The sequence below is a fragment of the Gracilinanus agilis genome, chromosome 2 (genome assembly GCF_016433145.1).
Source record: "Gracilinanus agilis isolate LMUSP501 chromosome 2, AgileGrace, whole genome shotgun sequence".
NCBI classification, from domain to species: domain Eukaryota; kingdom Metazoa; phylum Chordata; class Mammalia; order Didelphimorphia; family Didelphidae; genus Gracilinanus; species Gracilinanus agilis.
The window spans coordinates 193,487,746-193,505,334 of NC_058131.1; the positions used below are offsets into that span (position 1 = coordinate 193,487,746).

At 38.1% G+C, this 17,589-nt stretch overlaps 1 protein-coding gene across 1 annotated transcript; it reads right to left on the minus strand.

Annotated features, from left to right (window-relative positions):
* Positions 1-1,697: 1,697 nt before the first annotated feature.
* CLN8 (CLN8 transmembrane ER and ERGIC protein) lies at positions 1,698-16,056 on the minus strand. The gene is made up of 3 exons (XM_044660922.1): positions 15,985-16,056; positions 5,253-5,900; positions 1,698-2,021 (listed from the first exon to the last, which is right to left on the minus strand). Exons 2-3 carry the CDS (start codon positions 5,793-5,795, stop codon positions 1,698-1,700), a joined length of 867 nt encoding a protein of 288 aa, XP_044516857.1. The 5' UTR covers positions 5,796-5,900; positions 15,985-16,056.
* Positions 16,057-17,589: the final 1,533 nt, after the last annotated feature.

The following is a 17,589-nucleotide window of genomic DNA, read 5'->3' on the forward strand; positions in this document are numbered from 1 at the left end:
TTCCTGAAGGACTGAAGCAGAAATAAAATTCAGCAAGAAAACAAAGGCTTCTTTTATTATGAAGGTATTGAATTTAGTTGTTAAAATGTCATTTAAAAAAGTATAAGGGTGGGGCAGCTGGGTAGCTCAGTGGATTGAGAGCCAGGCCTAGAGATAGGAGATCCTAGGTTCAAATCCAGCCTCAGACACTTCCCAGCTGTGTGACCCTGGGCAAGTCACTTGACCCCCATTGCCTACCCTTACCACTCTTCTACCTATAAGTCAATACACAGAAGTTAAGGGTTTAAAAAAAAAAAGCTAAAAAAAAAAATTATAAGGGAAGAGAAAGGCATCATGGCAACATGGACAGAGAACTGGTCTAAGACACAGGAAGATGTGGGCAAGTTCTGCCTTTGACAATAATGACTAGGGGTACCTCAATGATGTGTATTATTCTCAAGGACAAAAAATTGTAGAGAAGGTACTGTCTTGCATTAGTAAAGAATTCACTAGATGAATGAAATCATAGATCTAGTCCCCTTGCACTCATAATATGGACATTTAAATAAGTATAAACCAGAATTAACTTTTAGTATATTTGTACTTTTTGTATATTAACTTTTAGTACATTAGTACTTTTTGTATATTTTTGCATATTGTTTAAAAATGAAGGAGCTAATATTTTGACAATTTTGACAGCCTTGTTATCACAATCTTCCCAAAAAATGCTCAAGGAAATCAACTTTTATTTGCTTTCTAATAAATAGTTATTGAGTATTTAATTCAAACAAAATAAAACCTTCGTATAAATAAATAGAAACAGATGCCTTATAGAAAACTATGGAAGTTAATGAATTTATAACATTAACTACTTGAATTTGGCCCTTAAAATGACAACAAAAGATACCTACTCTAGTGTCCTGAAGAACACTATATGGAGCATTTTATATGAACAATTATGATGATTACCAGTCCTTGCTTTTGGGTGCAAATTCATAGCTAAAATATATGAATCAGAAATGTTTCACCTCTCATAATTTGAACTAAAGTTCTTTTGAACATTTCCTCTGAAATTCCAGCTTCACAACAAATTTCCTTCATTTCAAGGATCATTATTTCTCTCCATGATTTGTCACTGTTCCCATATCATTTTGCCACTAGGTGACACTGTTGCACATGTGGCTTTTAAAATATAACTCATTTTAAACAGGGTTAAAAATCGTATTACTGTAAGAAAACAGGAACAGAAAATAAATAAGTTATCCACAATTTGAGAGTTCCTTATAGAAAGAGAAAAATCTTTGAAAACAAGAACAGAAAATAAATGCTGACTCAAAGTTAACCTGTGTTCTGAGAGTTCCTTGTATGAACTGAAAAATCTGTGAAGGAACTTTTAAATTTGATCCATGACTCGTGTTTTTAATGCTACATTAATGAACCCAACATGGGTAAAGTTTACTGATTGAACACTGAAAGTCAAAAGTATTAGCTATGGAGGCAAAATCCACCTATTAAAGCCAAATGGAGTTTAAAAACAAAATCAAAATACTTTGTGGCTACTTCAAAATGAACACCAAGATACAAAAATCAAAACAAACACCCTTTCTGATGAAAGCCAGTTAGTGATTTTAAAAAGAATTTTCTCTGTCGTTCACATGGTATGTATGTGTCCCATTTAGTTTTCAGTTCTTAGTAGGCATTTAGTTGTTCTCAAAAAATTACTGCCTCTTCCTTTGAAGGGTCTGGCCATTCACTTTGACAGGCTGACTGTTCTTTGGCCCCGGCTGCACAAAGTTCCAATCCACTGGATTGAGCAACTGCTGAGTCTTCTTGTGTGTCCAGTACGGGTTAATAATTAAGGTAAGGAGGGCCAAGCCAACCAAGAAAAGTGCAAGGTGTGGAAGAGCCAGACTGCTGACTAGGTCATCCCAGTGGCAAAAACAGACCCACCACATATGGTAAGCCAAAAACATGCGTCCATGAAACATGTGGATCATCAACCACTGGTTTACCTTCCAGAACAGACAATCAGCCCAGCCGGCCTGTAAGAAGTCAAAAGAAAGTGAAAGTATTTCAATATTGTGCTGTCTTTAATACATTTTTTTTCCTGTAAATTTAAAATTAATTCTATTTTACATTTGTTAAGGCCTAAGTGCCATGTAAGTTAGGGGAATACAACATGTACACAAATAAGTCTGAAACATAGCAGAAAGTAGTAAAAATAAAAATCTTAGCAGAGTTCAAGGGAGAAGGGCAAGGGATATCCTTGATATTGGAGCCACATCCAGGAAGGAGTCTTAAAGAAGGGCAGCTTGTAAACATTCAAGGAGACAGGCACTTACAGGACAAGAGAAAAGAATGGAGAGTTTGTCTAGTCTAACTAGAATGCTCTTGTACTTTTTTAAAAACCTTATCTTCCATCTTAGAATTAATACTGTGTATTAATTCCATGGTAGAAGATTGGTAAGGGCTAGATCATGGGGGTTAAGTGACTTGCCCAGGGTCACAAAGCTAGGAAGTATCTAAGTCCAGATGTAACCCAAGACCTGCATATTTGGACCTGGCTCTCAATCCACTGAGCCACCTAGCTGGCCTCTGGCCCCAGCCTTCTGTATATTTGATAAAGGATAATGTGTATTAACGCTTCAAAAAACATGGAGTGATCTGAGAAAGAACTGTTGGAGTAGGATGCATATAAAAATATATGATCAGGCCCTGGAGATGAGAATTCCTGAATTCAAATCTTGCTTCAGATACTTCCTAGTTGTATGACCCTGGGCAAATCACTTAACCACAATTGCCTAGTCCTTTCATTCTTCCACTCTTCTGCCTTAGAACCAATACTTAGTATCCCTTCTAAGACAGAAGGTAATGGCTTAAAAAAAAAAAAGACAAAGGGACAAGTAATTAAAAGACAAAAAGTGCCAATAAGAAACTGTTTAACTCCTTTGAAGGATTGAGAAAGGAGAGTGGGAGGGGTAGTGGTAGGGAGGGAGAGGGGAGAGAAGAAAGAGAGAGAGAGAGAGAGAGAGAGAGAGAGAGAGAGAGAGAGGAGTGTGAGTGTGTGTGAGAGTGTTTGTGTAGGGGGGAAGAGGAGGAGCAGCAGGAATACAGTTTGAGGAAGTATTTGGTTGTCAAAACAAAATATGCATGTGTTTTAAAGTACTTATGAAGCACAAATAAAGAAACTTTGGCTTAGAATTCCAGAAGGCTAGATGAAAAGTTAGGGACTATTTCCTTTTTTTTCTGTATTTCCAGTTTCTAGTTGAGGATATGCAAAGTAGTAACTCAAATTTAGGCTTGATGTTGAGAAAAATTCCCTGATAATTAGTGCTGCCCAAAAGTTGAATGGGTTTCCTAAAGTTTGATCCTTTTCCCTCCTTCTTAAGGTCTTCAAGAAAGGACTAGGGGCAGCTGGGTAGCTCAGTGGAGTGAGAGTCAGGCCTAGAGACAGGAGGTCCTAGGTTCAAATCTGGCCTCAGACACTTCCCAGCTGTGTGACCCTGGGCAAGTCACTTGACCCCCATTGCCCACCCTTACCACTCTTCTACCTATGAGACAATACACCGAAGTTAAAGGGTTTAAAAAAAAAAAAAGAAAGAAAGAAAGGACTAGAAGGGATATCTTACACTTATGAATTGGACAGAGGTGGCCCCTAAGGAACCTTCCATCTCTTGATTTCTTTGATTATAAATTATCTGCATGTTAGTATAATTTGCAAGCCTGAAACCTCTGGTGCATGAGTAAATCACTTAACATCTCCATTCTTTTGCCTGTGAAAGAAGGGGAATTGGACTGAAGAACTCTAAAGTCCTTTCCATTTCTTTCTTTTTTTTTTTTTTTAAACCCTTAACTTCTGTGTATTGGCTCCTTGGTGGAAGAGTGGTAAGGGTGGGCAATGGGTGTCAAGTGACCTGCCCAGGGTCACACAGCTGGGAAGTGGCTGAGGCCAGATTTGAACCTAGGACCTCCTGTCTCTAGGCCTGACTCTCAATCCACTGAGCTACCCAGCTGCCCCAGTCCTTTCCATTTCTAAAGTAATCACAAAATAAACACCATGGCAAATATAGGAACAATTAAGGTCCATTTTATAACCATAATTTGAATCTTTTTTAACAAGGTAATAAGAATTCTATTAAATGTAGAAAACAGGAAAGACAGCCAAATTAAGTTATTTAATCAGAAGTTAATGAACTTTATCATACAAAATAATAGAGACTAATTCTCTTCTCAATGGATGAGTGTGACAGAGTTTGGGGGTCTCAAACAAAAGATTTTATAGGGTCATAAATTTAGAACTGAAAGAGACAGACATTCTATAGTCTATCCCCATTATTTTCCAGAGCTTTTATTATTTCATGATCCCAAGTCATACTGAATTTAGAGCTGGAAGAAAATTTAAAAAAATCTAAAATAATCCTTTCATTTTACAGATGGACTTTGATGACCAAACCAAGAAATGCAGTAAAGTAGCTAAATTTGTATTTGAACACACATCCTAGCTCAGAGGCTGCTGTTCTTCCTACTCAACATTTTTTGGCTTCTACTCTTCATAGTCTTTCATTTTGGTTTGCTCCTCTCATAGGATTGTAGGTATAGATTTAAATAAAATAGAATCAAACAGAATCAGTTAAGTGGCTGGCACAGAGAGCCAATCTTAGAGTGAAATCTGGCCTCAGACACTTCTGAGCTGTGTGACCCTGGGCAAGTAACTTAGTCCCAATTGCTTAGCCCTTACTGCTCTTCTGCCTTAGAACCAATAGTCATGATGGATTCTAAGATTGTAGGTGACAGGTTTTTTTTGGGGAAAAAAAAAGTAGTGATCATACTGCTAAATATCCTGTTCTCTTGAGGATCCTAGAGTCTAAGCCACAATGAAAGCACTAGAATGAAACTTACATAATGTTTTAAGCTTTATAAAGGGATTTTCTTTTTCTCATAATAATCTTTACAGATGAAAAAAACTAAGATTCAGAGAAATAATGTGAGTCACAAGTGTTGGAACCAAGATTGAAGTCCAGAATCTGACTCCAAATATAGAGTTTTTTGTATGAAAATGTGTAAGTCACTTAAATTCTCTGACCTACAGTTTCCTCATCTAAAGGATAGGGATAACAACACTATAGTCTCTTCCTTTAAATGTTCTTGTATGTATAAAGCACTCTCTGAGAGCTATAAAAATGTAAAATTCTGTAATTACCACCTCTCTTTAAATATCCTTCATTCTTGTCCCAGTATCCATAGGCAGCATAAGTATAATGTCTTCAACTTACCTTTAAAAGCATCCAGGAGATGCAGGTAAAAGGAGTGCTCATTTCCAGTAGCAGTGTTGTCATGGCTAGATAGTGACCAGCTTTGAGATTGGTCAATAGTCCAAGAAATCCAAGAAAGGCAAAGAGATGATGGACTGCTAAGAATACGTCAAATGTCCGAAAAACCAAATTTGACACATGAACAGCAGCATTTTCAAAGAAAAAGAAGCCAGTTGCAGTTGCAATATTAAACCAGCACCAATTCTGTTGTGAATATGCTTTATTAGCAGAAAGAACAGGATCCACAAGCAAAGCCCATAGACCAGCAGTTGAACTCTGAATTCCAAAAACTGCTCGGGTAGCAGCAAGATTCCAGAAGACCTTCTCCTTGGCTACCAGAGATCTATAGGTAGCATTAAGACAGGAAGAGAGCTGATGGCAAACCACAAAGACACCCAGGTAGAAGAAAAAACCAGCCACCACTAATACAAAACGGATTTTCCATGAAGCATAGTCCATATCAAATATGTTTTTAGAAGCTGTACTGTCATTTTCAAGATTCATTTTTCTCTTCAAGTTCCAAGTGTCTTATACAGTCCAACTACTTTTTAGTCTAGTGCCAATGCCTCCTTTTCTATCTTCTGGAGTCCTCATATGGCTTACTTTAATCTGAAAAAAAAAAAAAAAAAGAAAAAATAGTTCACGGAAATGGACCAAGTAGATTCTGGAACATAGGATTACTGTGCTCCCACATGGAATTAAAATACCATGGGGAAATATTCAAAATAAAAAGTAAATAAATGAATGGATAAAATAAATAAAGTAAAAATAAAATACCATAACACTTAATAATAAGGAATATAAAATTAGGTTACTAAAGAGTTGAATACCATTTTATGCTTAATTGGTTGAACTGACTGATCTCTAAATTAACACATGTTAAATATTGGAGATAAAAGTAAAGAAGTTCTCATGATTCTAAGAACTTTTAGGCAAGGGCTGGTAAAAAAAGTAAGGAAGGAAACAAGTATTTGCTTACTATATGCCCAGCGTTGTGCAACAATAATACAACAATAATAATAGGTAGCATTTATTAATCACTTTAAAGTTTGCAAAGTGTGAAGAAAAAATTGAACTGTTCGTTTTTAATGTGATCTCTCAACAACCTTTAAGTTAATCTATCAAGAATTTGAAGTGCCTCTACTTAGCACTTGGTAGGTCATTAAGCAAGAGAATTCACAAAGTCACTTACTAGAAAGGCCACAAGCACTGCCCCCTCCCTTGGGCAGTGCTAGGCAAATTAGGAGGCTGTGATTGGAGAGAGACAGGAAGTGATGTGGAAGAGACTTATTATAAAAGGCGAGACTGAGAAGCCTGAGACAAATTCCTTCCTTGGTTCTCTGGTGAGGAGACCCTCTCTCTGGTTGGCACTTTGGTGGGACACTCTCTTCAGCCTGAGCTCTGGTGAGATTCTTGGTGATCTTAGCCTCGTGTGCACTGAAGGTTCTCAGTGGACTTTTCAGTGTCTCCTGGCTCTTCGGATTTCAGCTTCCTAATTAGGACTTTGGATTCTGGTGAGACTCGATTTTGGATCTGCATTCATGGTCTGGAGGCATCAGGATTAGGATTTAAGGTAATTATAGTTAGGCAATTTTTCTACCTCTTTCCTATATTTTCCACTTTAATATCTCTACCTTGTTGTAAATAAAAGCTGCTTACAGTCATTTTGACTGGAGAAGTTAATTATTCTTATAAACAGCAACCACAATTCAATTATCTTAATTCTTTTATTTAGTCAAACCAATTCTAAATCTTACAAAAGTGATATGTGTTCTCAATTTGTCCTCATAACTCTCTGAGGTAGGTGCTGTATTACCCACATTTCTGAGATAAGGAAACTGAGGCTGAGAGGTTGAATAGCCCAGGGTCACACAGCTAACATGTATCTGAGGTGGAATGTCAACTCAGGCCTTCTGACTCCAAGTCTACTACTCTATCCATTGTACCACCTAGTTGCCTCCAATACAAAGAAAGGCAAAAATAGTCCCTGCTCTCAAAGAGCTCACATTTCAAGAGAGAAAATATGTGAATACTGATACACCAAGTTATATACAGGATGAATTGGGAATAGTCACAAAAGGAAGGCACTAGGATTAAAGGGATAGGGAAAGGTTTTTGGAAGGTGGAAGTTTGAGTATTAAAAGATTTCAGGGAGCCAAAAAGCACGAATAAGGGAGCTTATTCTAGGCATAGAAACAAGCCTAGAATACACTAAGTCTAGGCATGGAGTGTCTTGTTCCAGCAAGGAAACCAGTCTCTGGATAGTATGCATGAAGGGGAGTAAAGAATAAGAAGAATGGAAAGGGGTAATGGGGGGGGGGGGGCGGGGGCAGAACGTGAAGGATTTTAAAAGTCAAACAGGATTTTATATTTGATTCTGGACATAATAGGGAGCCACTGGAATTTACTGAGTAGTAGCAAGGGGTGTGTGTATGGAGGGGGGAGGGGTGGAGAGAGAGAGAGAGAGAGAGAGAGAGAGAGAGAGAGNCAAGAGAGAGAGAGAGAGAAAGAGAGAGAGAGAGAGAAAGAGAGAGAGAGAGAGAGAGAGAGAGAGAGAGAGAGAGAGAGAGAGAGAGAGATAACTGTGCTTTAATAACTCTTGTAGCTGGCTGGAGAGACCTGGGTCAGGATAAAAAAAAAGTAATGGAAATAGCTTTAAGTATAACTCACCTACACCAAGATGATGGAAATGTCAGAAGAGATACAAAGATAGGACTTGGCAACAGATTAATGAGAAAATGAGGATAACACCTAGGATGCCATCCTCAGTAACTCCAAGGATGATGGTATCTTAGGGAGTGATAGGGAAATCTGTAAAGAGATAATGACTGAATCCTTGATAAGAACAAGAGAAATTGTATGGAGGGAGAAGAGGGCCTCAAGCAAACCTTAAGGGACAACCTAAGTTAGCAGGTATGACAGGATGAAGATACAGAAAAGGAGGTTGGGAGGTTGAGAAAGAAAACTTACACAGGGCATCAGGGAGAGAAGGGTGATTGATTTTGTCAAAGCCTAAAAGGAGATGAAAAAGGATGAGGATTGAGAAAAAAAAAATCTATTAAAATTGGCACTTAAGAGATCATTGGTGACTTTGGAGTATGGACTCCTTAAAGAATTACAAAACAGTTTTATTGACATAGTTATCAAAATAGTGGGGAAAAAGCTCACAGACCCCATTTTTTAAGTCCTCAGATCTAAGGTTGAGTAGAGGAATGGAGTGAGGAAGACCTGAGTTCAACTCTGGCCTCAGCCACTTACCAGCTGTGTGACTCTGAGCAAGTTAAGTTAACCTATATGCTTCAGTTCAGTTCAGTAAAGTGAGTTGGAGAAGGAAATAGTACACCACTTCAGTATCTTTGCCAAGAAAATCCCAAATAGGGTCACAAAAAACTGGACATGACTGAAATGAATGAACAACCAAAATTCCATCACTTTATATTCATGGTGTCACCTAACAGTTTTTTTTTTAATTTAATTTTTTTTATTTTTAGAAAAATTTTCCATGGTTACATGATTCATGTTTTTATTTTCCCCTTCACCTTCTCAAACTCCCCCCACACACACACAGCTAACATGCATTTCCACTGGTTTTAACATGTGTCATCAATCAAGACTTGTTTACATATTACTGATAGTTGCATTGGTGTGGTCCTTTCCATCTACATCCCCAATCATGTCCTCATCAACTCAAGTTTCAATCAGTTGTTTTTCTTCTGTGTTTCCTCTCCTGTAGTTTTTCCTCTAAATGTGGGTATCCTTTTCCATAAATCCTTCAGAGGGATAAAAGAATGCCTGCCCTTTGATCCAGCTGTACCATTGCTGGGTTTGTACCCCAAAGAGATCATAGATAAACAGACTTACAAAAATATTTAAAGCTGCACTCTTTGTGGTGGCAAAAAACTGGAAAGCGAGGGTATGCCCTTCAATTGGGGAATGGCTGAACAAATTGTGGTATATGTTGGTGATGGAATACTATTGTGCTCAAAGGAATAATAAACTGGAGGAATTCCATGTGAACTGGAAAGACCTCCAGGAACTGATGAAGAGTGAAAGAAGCAGAGCCAGAAGAATGTTGTACACAGAGACTGATACACTGTGGTAAAATTGAATGTAATGGACTTTTGTACTGGCAGCAATGCAATGACCCAGGACAATTCTGAGGGATTTATGGAAAAGAATGATACCTACCTAACAGTTTCCATTTCTTAAATGAATCACTTTTAACTGCTACTGAAAAAATATATTAACTCCCCAAGATAGTTCTATTTAGCACTCTTGTGATTTCTCCTTCAGAAATACTCAATGGGAACCCTTTATGTGTTTTCCTAGTTAACTAGATTTACATATTTACCTTATAGTTTCAGCCTCTTAAACCAATTCAAACAAAGTCTTTACAGAAAGGCTATAAATATATTTAATTTCAGGATAAAATAAATTAATTAGAACTATAGTTCAATAATTAAATCAATCCAAATAAGAATTATTTTTGTATCTTGACAAAGATTTTAAAAGTACATCTGAAATGACACTATCACAGTAAGAAGCAAAGTCTCAAAGTATAGCAAAATAATTACCCACACTATTACTGAGTCAAAAAGTCTTAGATTAGAAATGTTTTTCTGAATATTGATAATGGTCAATTCCCAGTGGGTATCAGAAGAAAATGCTAGCTTAATAGAATAATTTTTAAATATTCATCTTCCTAAGGAAGCCTCTGGCTAACTTCTGGCCTTTCAATTATTCTGCCTACTGCCTGATAAAGTTATAAATTATTTGATGCCTTTCCCACAATATGTTGGTGAAAATAGTTGTTGCAATTGAAATCTAAATATTAAAACAAGTTCATAGTGGAGGTAAATAGAAGGTTGTTGAAATTTCAATCCCTTTCATCAGAAATCCACTCTCACAGAACTGCACAAAAGCCCCAGAAGTCTCATAAAATGACTTGCATTCAATAAGTACCTAATCCTTCTGGAAACTGAACAATGTTCTTCCATGTACAAATCATTATTTTTCAGATGGAAGTAGAAATTGTTATGATTAATAAAACAGACAAGTTAAAAGTGTTACTGAATTCATAAGCTTTTTGTCTTCATGTATTTTCTCAAAGGTTACAAAGAATACAACTTCCTGTCAAGTATAATGGCTGGGACAGAAATTAAGGTGTTTCTAAATTTTTCCAAGATTAAAAAGGGATTCTTTTTTTTGAAATAAAAACAGCAAGGTAGAAGAGTGTTGGTGTTGGAGCCAGGAATTATTTAGCACTGCCTCTGATTCATGCAAATGATGTGACTACTGCAATAAGACTGTAAGGTTCAAGGTAAGTTATTGATACGCATCCTGGGCCCTGAGAAAATCAGGTCTCAAACAAAACTCATATTCAAAAATGTTGCTTAACTATTTTGTTACACCAGGTGTCTTATCTATACTTTGTATCTTTCCCAAGTCCTACTAAAAGATTTCAGAGCAAATAAATGCTTAATAAATATTTCTTGTATTGGTCCAAGTTAACCACACACAGAGCCAAGAATTGATGACTCCTGAGTCTCAGTTTAGTTTTCTTTCCAATATACTCAATTTTATTCTGGTGAAAGTCTTCTCATTCTGTATACATACTTAGCTACATGTTTAAAGATATCAAAGGTTACTGAGTTAAAATAATCTTTTTTAAAAAACTTTTACCTTCTGGCTTCTAGTTGATACAAAGTATCTGCCCCAAGGCAGAAGATTGATAAGGCTAGAGCCTAGGCAATAGGGGTTAAGTGACTTCCCCAGGGTCACACAGGAAACATCTAGCTTTCATTAGATACTTTCTACAGAGAAAGACTGAGAAGAACTAGTGTGTGATTTTAAACTAATCCATAAATACACACAATTAGTATACAACTATGTAAAGTGAAAGAACATCAACCACAAAATAAATTAAGAGATTATGTTGATTAAAGGGCAGGTGGATGTCTCAGTAGATAGAGAGAAGACCTGAAGGCAGGAGGCTCTAGGTTTAAAAAAAGAAAGTTGATACACAGTAATTTAAAAGGCAGCTATGAACACTATACAAAATCAGACAGGTTTTGCTTAACTTTCTCATTTTCTCGAAAAAAGATTTGTTATAAAGAAAGGCTTTCTGAAAGAATACAGATAGTTCTAGAGGAGAAGAAAATCAAGTCAGGGGTAAAAGTTATATAGCTTCGTTGCTGTCTGGTTGTGATCCTCATTTGAGATGTTCTTGGCAGATATGGTTTGCCATTTCCTTCTCCAGTTCATTTGAGAGATGAGGAAATGAGGCAAACAGGGTTACATGGTTTGCCTAGGTTCAGACAGCTAGTAAGTCTCTGTGGTCAAATTAGAACTCAGGAAGATGAGTCTTCCTAACTTCAGGCTTGGCACTATCCACTGTGACACCTAGCTGTCTTTTACAGCCTGAGCAAGCACTAAGGCTGGAAGGATTGGAGATCACGATTTGGGTGAATAGTAAATTAAAGAAGGATAAATCATTGGGAGAGATAGAATGATAGGGATTATGATCAGAAAGAAATTCTGTGACTATATAATTAGAATGTGCTGGAAGGTTCTTTGAATTTGAAAGAAACCAATCTAATTCTATGTTTATTAGGAAGCCTAGTTGGGGCTAGTGATAATTGCAGTGAGTCACTTAAAAGTAAAGACATTTTAGATTCAAAGATGTGGTCTTATGATCATCAGCTTAGTACAGAGTTGGTATACAGTAGGTACTTAATTAATGTTTAACTATTGATTTGTTGCTCTTTAGTGGAAGGCAGTGATCTATTTTCCTATCTTCTCAATTATAAGCAATCTTTCTGGCTCTACAATCTAATGACTCCCCTAATTCTGTTTAACAGTTTAATGTCTACATTAGAGAAATAAACAAGAAAACCTTCATCTTTCTGGGACTCTTTTTAATCCTGGATTTTATGGCTTCAATATTTTAACCCAAAACACATAGGGGTTTTTTTCAAATGCCAAGAAAAAAGGTCAGTTATTTCACCATCTGAACAAACATTTTGAATTAAGTCATTCATATTCTATTACCTCTAGTATATTTACAAATCGTCAGGAACACTTGAAAATTAACTTATAAAAGTTTAGAAAGTACATGTTAAGTATCTATCAAGAACACTTGCTTATTATTAGCATGGTTCTCCAGATATGGATTTATTCAATCCTTATCACTTCTTGAGCATAATTCAAGTTTAAGGGAGGTTTGCTTAGTGTGGCTGGCTGCCTGAGATATGCTAAAGCAATACAATGTTAGAAAGTGCTCTAATTTTCCTGCACTAGTTTTCTCACAAGGCTGTAGTATAGAAGGTGCATTAGAATATAATGTATTTGATGGGAGGCACAATTTATTTTTCTTTTTGCATCCCCAATGCCTAACCAATGCTTGTGAACTGTCTGATTTCAAAAGCTTAAAGTGTTGGATTCTACATTATCATATATCAGAATTCATTCAGCATTTATTAAGCACCTAATATATGCTAGATATCCTATCAGGATCCTAGCAGGAAAAATTCTGATACTAAAACAATACATGATACATCAAGAATGCATTAAGAAGAGTGAACAAGGTACTTTAACCTGGTTTCACTAGCAGAGGAACTAGTCATAAAGAAACTCCTGATACAAAGGAAATCAACATCTCCGCAACTTATAGTCTTGAAGAGTTGCCTATCCAAGAGGTTAAGTGACTTGACCATAGTCATACAGTCATTATGTCTCCCCGACAAAATTTAAACCTAAGGCCAACCTTCTAGCTACTATCCCAGACTGCTAATTCATGCCCGTTTTACAGGTAAAGTGGAGCCTCACAGAGTTTAACGATTTGTCTTTGGGTACACAGCTAAAATGTTACCTTTAGGATTTAAGCCCAGGTCTTCTGACCCTAAAAACATTTTTCTTTATATTACATTCTATTAACTGGACTAGATGTATGGGGAAATGACTTTATTTCTCTGGGATTGTTTCCTCACCTATAAAGAGGACATTAAGGTTCTCTTCAGCTCTACCATTCTAAGATTTACTGAAACCCAGAAAGGTGAAGCAAATGTGTATTGAAATCAGAAGAGCTGTTTTCGATCTGCCAATTATTGCCTGCAAGACCTCAGACATCCTACTCAACTTCTGGAGGCCCAAGTTTCCTCATCTGTCACATTTGGTCTGGCGTGGCATACATTCCTTATTTCCACCTTACAAAATCCCTTCAAAATAAAGCTCAATGTGACCCCTTCTTTTTGAGGCTTTTGTTCATTCCCTTTAAATTTGTTGTTGTTGTATAGTCATGTCTATCTCTTTGTGACCCTGTTTGGGTTTTCTTGGCAAAGTGGAATGGTTTGCCATTTTTTTCTCCAGTTCATTTCAGGTGAGGAGCAAATAGGGTTAAATGGCTTACCCAGGGTCACACACAAATAGTAAGGCCAAATCTGAAATCCAATGAGTTTCCTGACCCGAAGATCCATGCTCTATCTAATGTGCCACCTAGCTGCCCTTCAAATTACTGTATATTAAATTCTTTTTAAAAATCCTTACTTTCTGTCTTACTAAGAAGGGGAAAGGGGTTGAGTGACTTGCTCAAGGTCACACAGCCAGAAAGTATCTAAGGCTACATTTGAACCCAGGTGCTCTGGACTCCAGACTTGGTGGTTTAATTACTATGCCTTCTAGCTACCCTTTTTACTTATTTACTTATTACTTTTTAATATATTTTTATGTACATGTTGCCTACTCCTACGGAACACAAACATAACAGGTAAGAACTGCTTCAGTTTTGTCTTTGTATTACCTGTTTAAATCTTTCCTTCCAGCTCTAAATCTATAATTCTGTCTTTCCACATCACAAATGAAAGAAGCTGAAAAGCCTGGACCTGAAGGTATAATGATCTTCAAGTCAGGATTCTTTCTATTACATGGAGGTTGGAAACGGGTTTCTTAGGAAAACGCTCTTAAATAATTTCCAGGAAATGAACTGACTTTGGCCATACACAAGAAAAATTCATGACTTGAAAAGTGGTGTAATAGAGGGGGGTGGGGGGAAAGCACTTAATTGATAGACTTAGGATTCAAATCCCAGCTCACTAGCTATAAGATATTAACCAAATTATTTCATGTTGCTGAGTCATTCAGTTTTTTCATCTATAAATTAAGGGGTTTGGATTCAATACTCTTTAGCTTTCCCTCTCCAACTTAAATCTACCATTGTGAAAAACTTGGTGATGTACTTTTCTGGTTTTAGGATGATCTTCAGCAAGTAACACTAGTCTGATATTCACGGGCACTTCTAACTTTGGTAGATGTGCTCCAGAGGCAAGGTCTTCAAGAATCATCTTCTGAAGGGGCAGGTCTTCAAGAATCATCTTCTGAAGGGGTAGCTCAGTGGAGTGAGAGTCAGGCCTAGAGACAGGAGGTCCTAGGTTCAAACCCAGCCTCAGCCACTTCCCAGCTGTGTGACCCTGGGCAAGTCACTTGACCCCCATTGCCCACCCTTACCAATCTTCCACCTATGAGATAATACACCGAAGTACAAGGGTTTAAAAAAAAAAAAGAATCATCTTCTGAAGCAAAGGATTTGAGGTTTACACTTAAAGCAAGTAGAAATGGGGGACTTTTCTTTCTTGTTCCATATCTGGGAGAGAGCAACAAACCTCAAATTTTCTCAGAGCAATTTGCAAGGATGTCCCTTTTGCTCCCAATACATTTGCAGATGTACAGATTATTTCCTCAAAATTCTTAGATTCTGATCCATGTAGAATGAAGACAAGACCTGGGTCATTTTTTTTTTTTCATCTTACAAGTCGACACCTGCCACAGGGCCTCAAATACAGTAGGTAGGTGACCTTTGTTAAATTGTATTGTATTCAAAACTGGAAAAGGCTCATAGATTGTATATATTTTAGTCAAATCCCCTAATTTTACTGGAAAGAAAACCGAGGCTTGGAAAGGGAGCGTCTTCCTCAAGCTCAAGAATAGTAACTGGCAAAACAGGCATTGGATTTTTATTATCCCAAGCCCTAACTATAAATCCAGTACCCCCTTCCCCATTTTGGCAGCTATAACAGGAACCTGTCCACTGCTGAGAGCTTCAAACTTTTTAGGTAGCTTATACTGAGAAAGCAGCCGACTAGGTATGGAACCAGGAGCCAAAGCTCTCACCCGTCCTAGAAAATCACTCATTGCAATCTCTCTCCCAAGCAACACGAATTAATTCCGGGGTGGGGGTGAGGGAAAGGAGGTAGGAAAAGGTTTTGTAAACTGTCTCATAGAATGGATGGGGCCATGTCCACTGTTTAGCAATCCAGTGTAACCCATTCATTTTAGAAATGCAGAAAAACAATGGTTCGAGATCCCAAAGTCAGGCAAAAGATATAGATAGGATCATCTCCTTTTTGCAACTGCCAGGCTTGGGTTCAGGACCACATTCCGGGCTGGAAGGTCTGAAGGCTACGTCCCAAAGGGGCTCCTCTTCTCTGGCTCTTCCATTCACCCCTAGGAGCGAGATGGGGGTGCGAAGGAGGGGATGGGGGTGGAATGACTATGGTTTTTAAAACAGGGCCGAGTTTAAGCGAGAAGCCCAGGAGACTTCTATGCTCCAGGGGCGGGAACCACTCCACGTTCTAAGAAGCCCTTTGCACCGTCTTGGATAAGCCCTCCCCCTCCTCCTCTTGTTTTTGGGGTTACTCACGCAGATCGGCAGGCCTCACTTCACTGCAACCCTCTCGGGGCCCAGTGGCTTGGCTCTAATAACCCAGCAAATGCATTCGAATCCAGATTAGCAAGGTCACAAGTCTCGGAAGGCCGGGCAGCCCCACCGGTCTCTCCACAAGCGCCTACGCACCCGTCCCGGAGGCATGGGGCAAGGGAGGAGCCACAGAGACTCAGACTCCCGTGAGCTAGCCCAACCCACGTGACGTCCGCTCCAATCGGGCCCGGGCCATTTGTTTATATGGGCGGGGGAGGACAAGAGGGACGATCTGGACTGTACCAAATGGTCCAGTTGAAGAGAGACGCGAGTTTCGAGGAAAGTAGGCGGAATTGAAGAATTCAGTGTCCATCCTATAATCCTAACTGGGAGCTGCCTTTGACCTCAAAGGGTAATAACTGTATTTAGAGTTAGAAAAGACCTTAGAAATCTTCTAGTTTAGTTCCCTAATTTTAGTAAAAAGTAAACAGGCAGAGAATTGATTTGCGTGAGGATCACGTAATTTTTGTAATTGGCAAAGCTCGGGTTAAAACTAAGGTCTTGTGATGGAGGGGTTGGGCTGAATGGCCTCTAAGGTCCCTCCCTTCTGAAGAGCTAAGATCCAGTGAGGTCAACTCCAATATGCTCTTGCCTAACTCCTTCATTTTACAAAAAAGGAAACAGGTATAGAGAAGTCACATAGGTAACCAGCGGCAGAAGTACTATTAAAACACGAATCTTCTGATTCCACTGATCTTTCCACTACGGCGTCAGTTTTTAATTAAAAAAGGGGAATTGAAAATTTACAGCAGCAATGGTGTATTATTTGATGGCAATAAACCGTTTCTCTGCAACAGGATCCGTTTTTTAAAAAAGCAAATGCTTCATTCTTATCAACAGGTGATAAGCATTGTTATGCATTCATTTTTCAGTCGCCTCTGATTCTTCGTGATCCCATTTGGGGTTTTCTTGGCAAAGATACTGGAGTGGTTTCCCATTTTCTCTTCCAACTCATTTTACAGATGAGGAAATCGAGGCAAACAGGGTTAAGTGATTAGTCTGGGTCACACACAGCTGGTAGTCAATTTCTGAGACCAAACTCAGGAAGATGAGTCTTCCTGACACTGGACCAGGCACTCTATCCATTGTGCCACACACAGCTGCCCATTGTGCTACATAGCTGCCCATGATAAGAGGCACAGGGGGAGGGCAATTAGAGGAATTATTTGCAAACAGCCTAAAACCTGCTAAGAAAGATTTAAGACTGTGGAGGGGAATCTGAGCTAGAACCTCGGAGGGGGGGGGAGGGGGGGGACAGGGTTAGTCCCAATCAAAATCTTGCTTTTGCTTTTATTAATGAGGTTATTTGGGTTTAGAATTTACAAAATGTTTTATTAAGGAAATTTTTATATTCATACAGATTTTTATTAAGGTGTGATAAATACTTTAGGGCTATTATTTTATTGATTCTTATAACTGGTCTCAGTGCAAATGTCTTTCCCACTTTATAGTTGAGAAGGTTTGAACAATTTGACCAAAGCAAGTAATCATTGGAACAGGATCATTCTCTTATCCAAACTGTCACCAAGAGTTGATTTTACCATAGCA

Coding starts and splice junctions, on each gene's coding strand:
- CLN8 (XM_044660922.1), bottom strand. CDS start 5,795: ATGAATCTTGAAAATGACAGTACAGCTTCTAAAAACATATTTGATATG. Junction 2,022..5,252: donor TCTCCTGGATGCTTTTAAAG/GTAAGTTGAAGA, acceptor GACTTCTTACAG/GCCGGCTGGGCTGATTGTCT.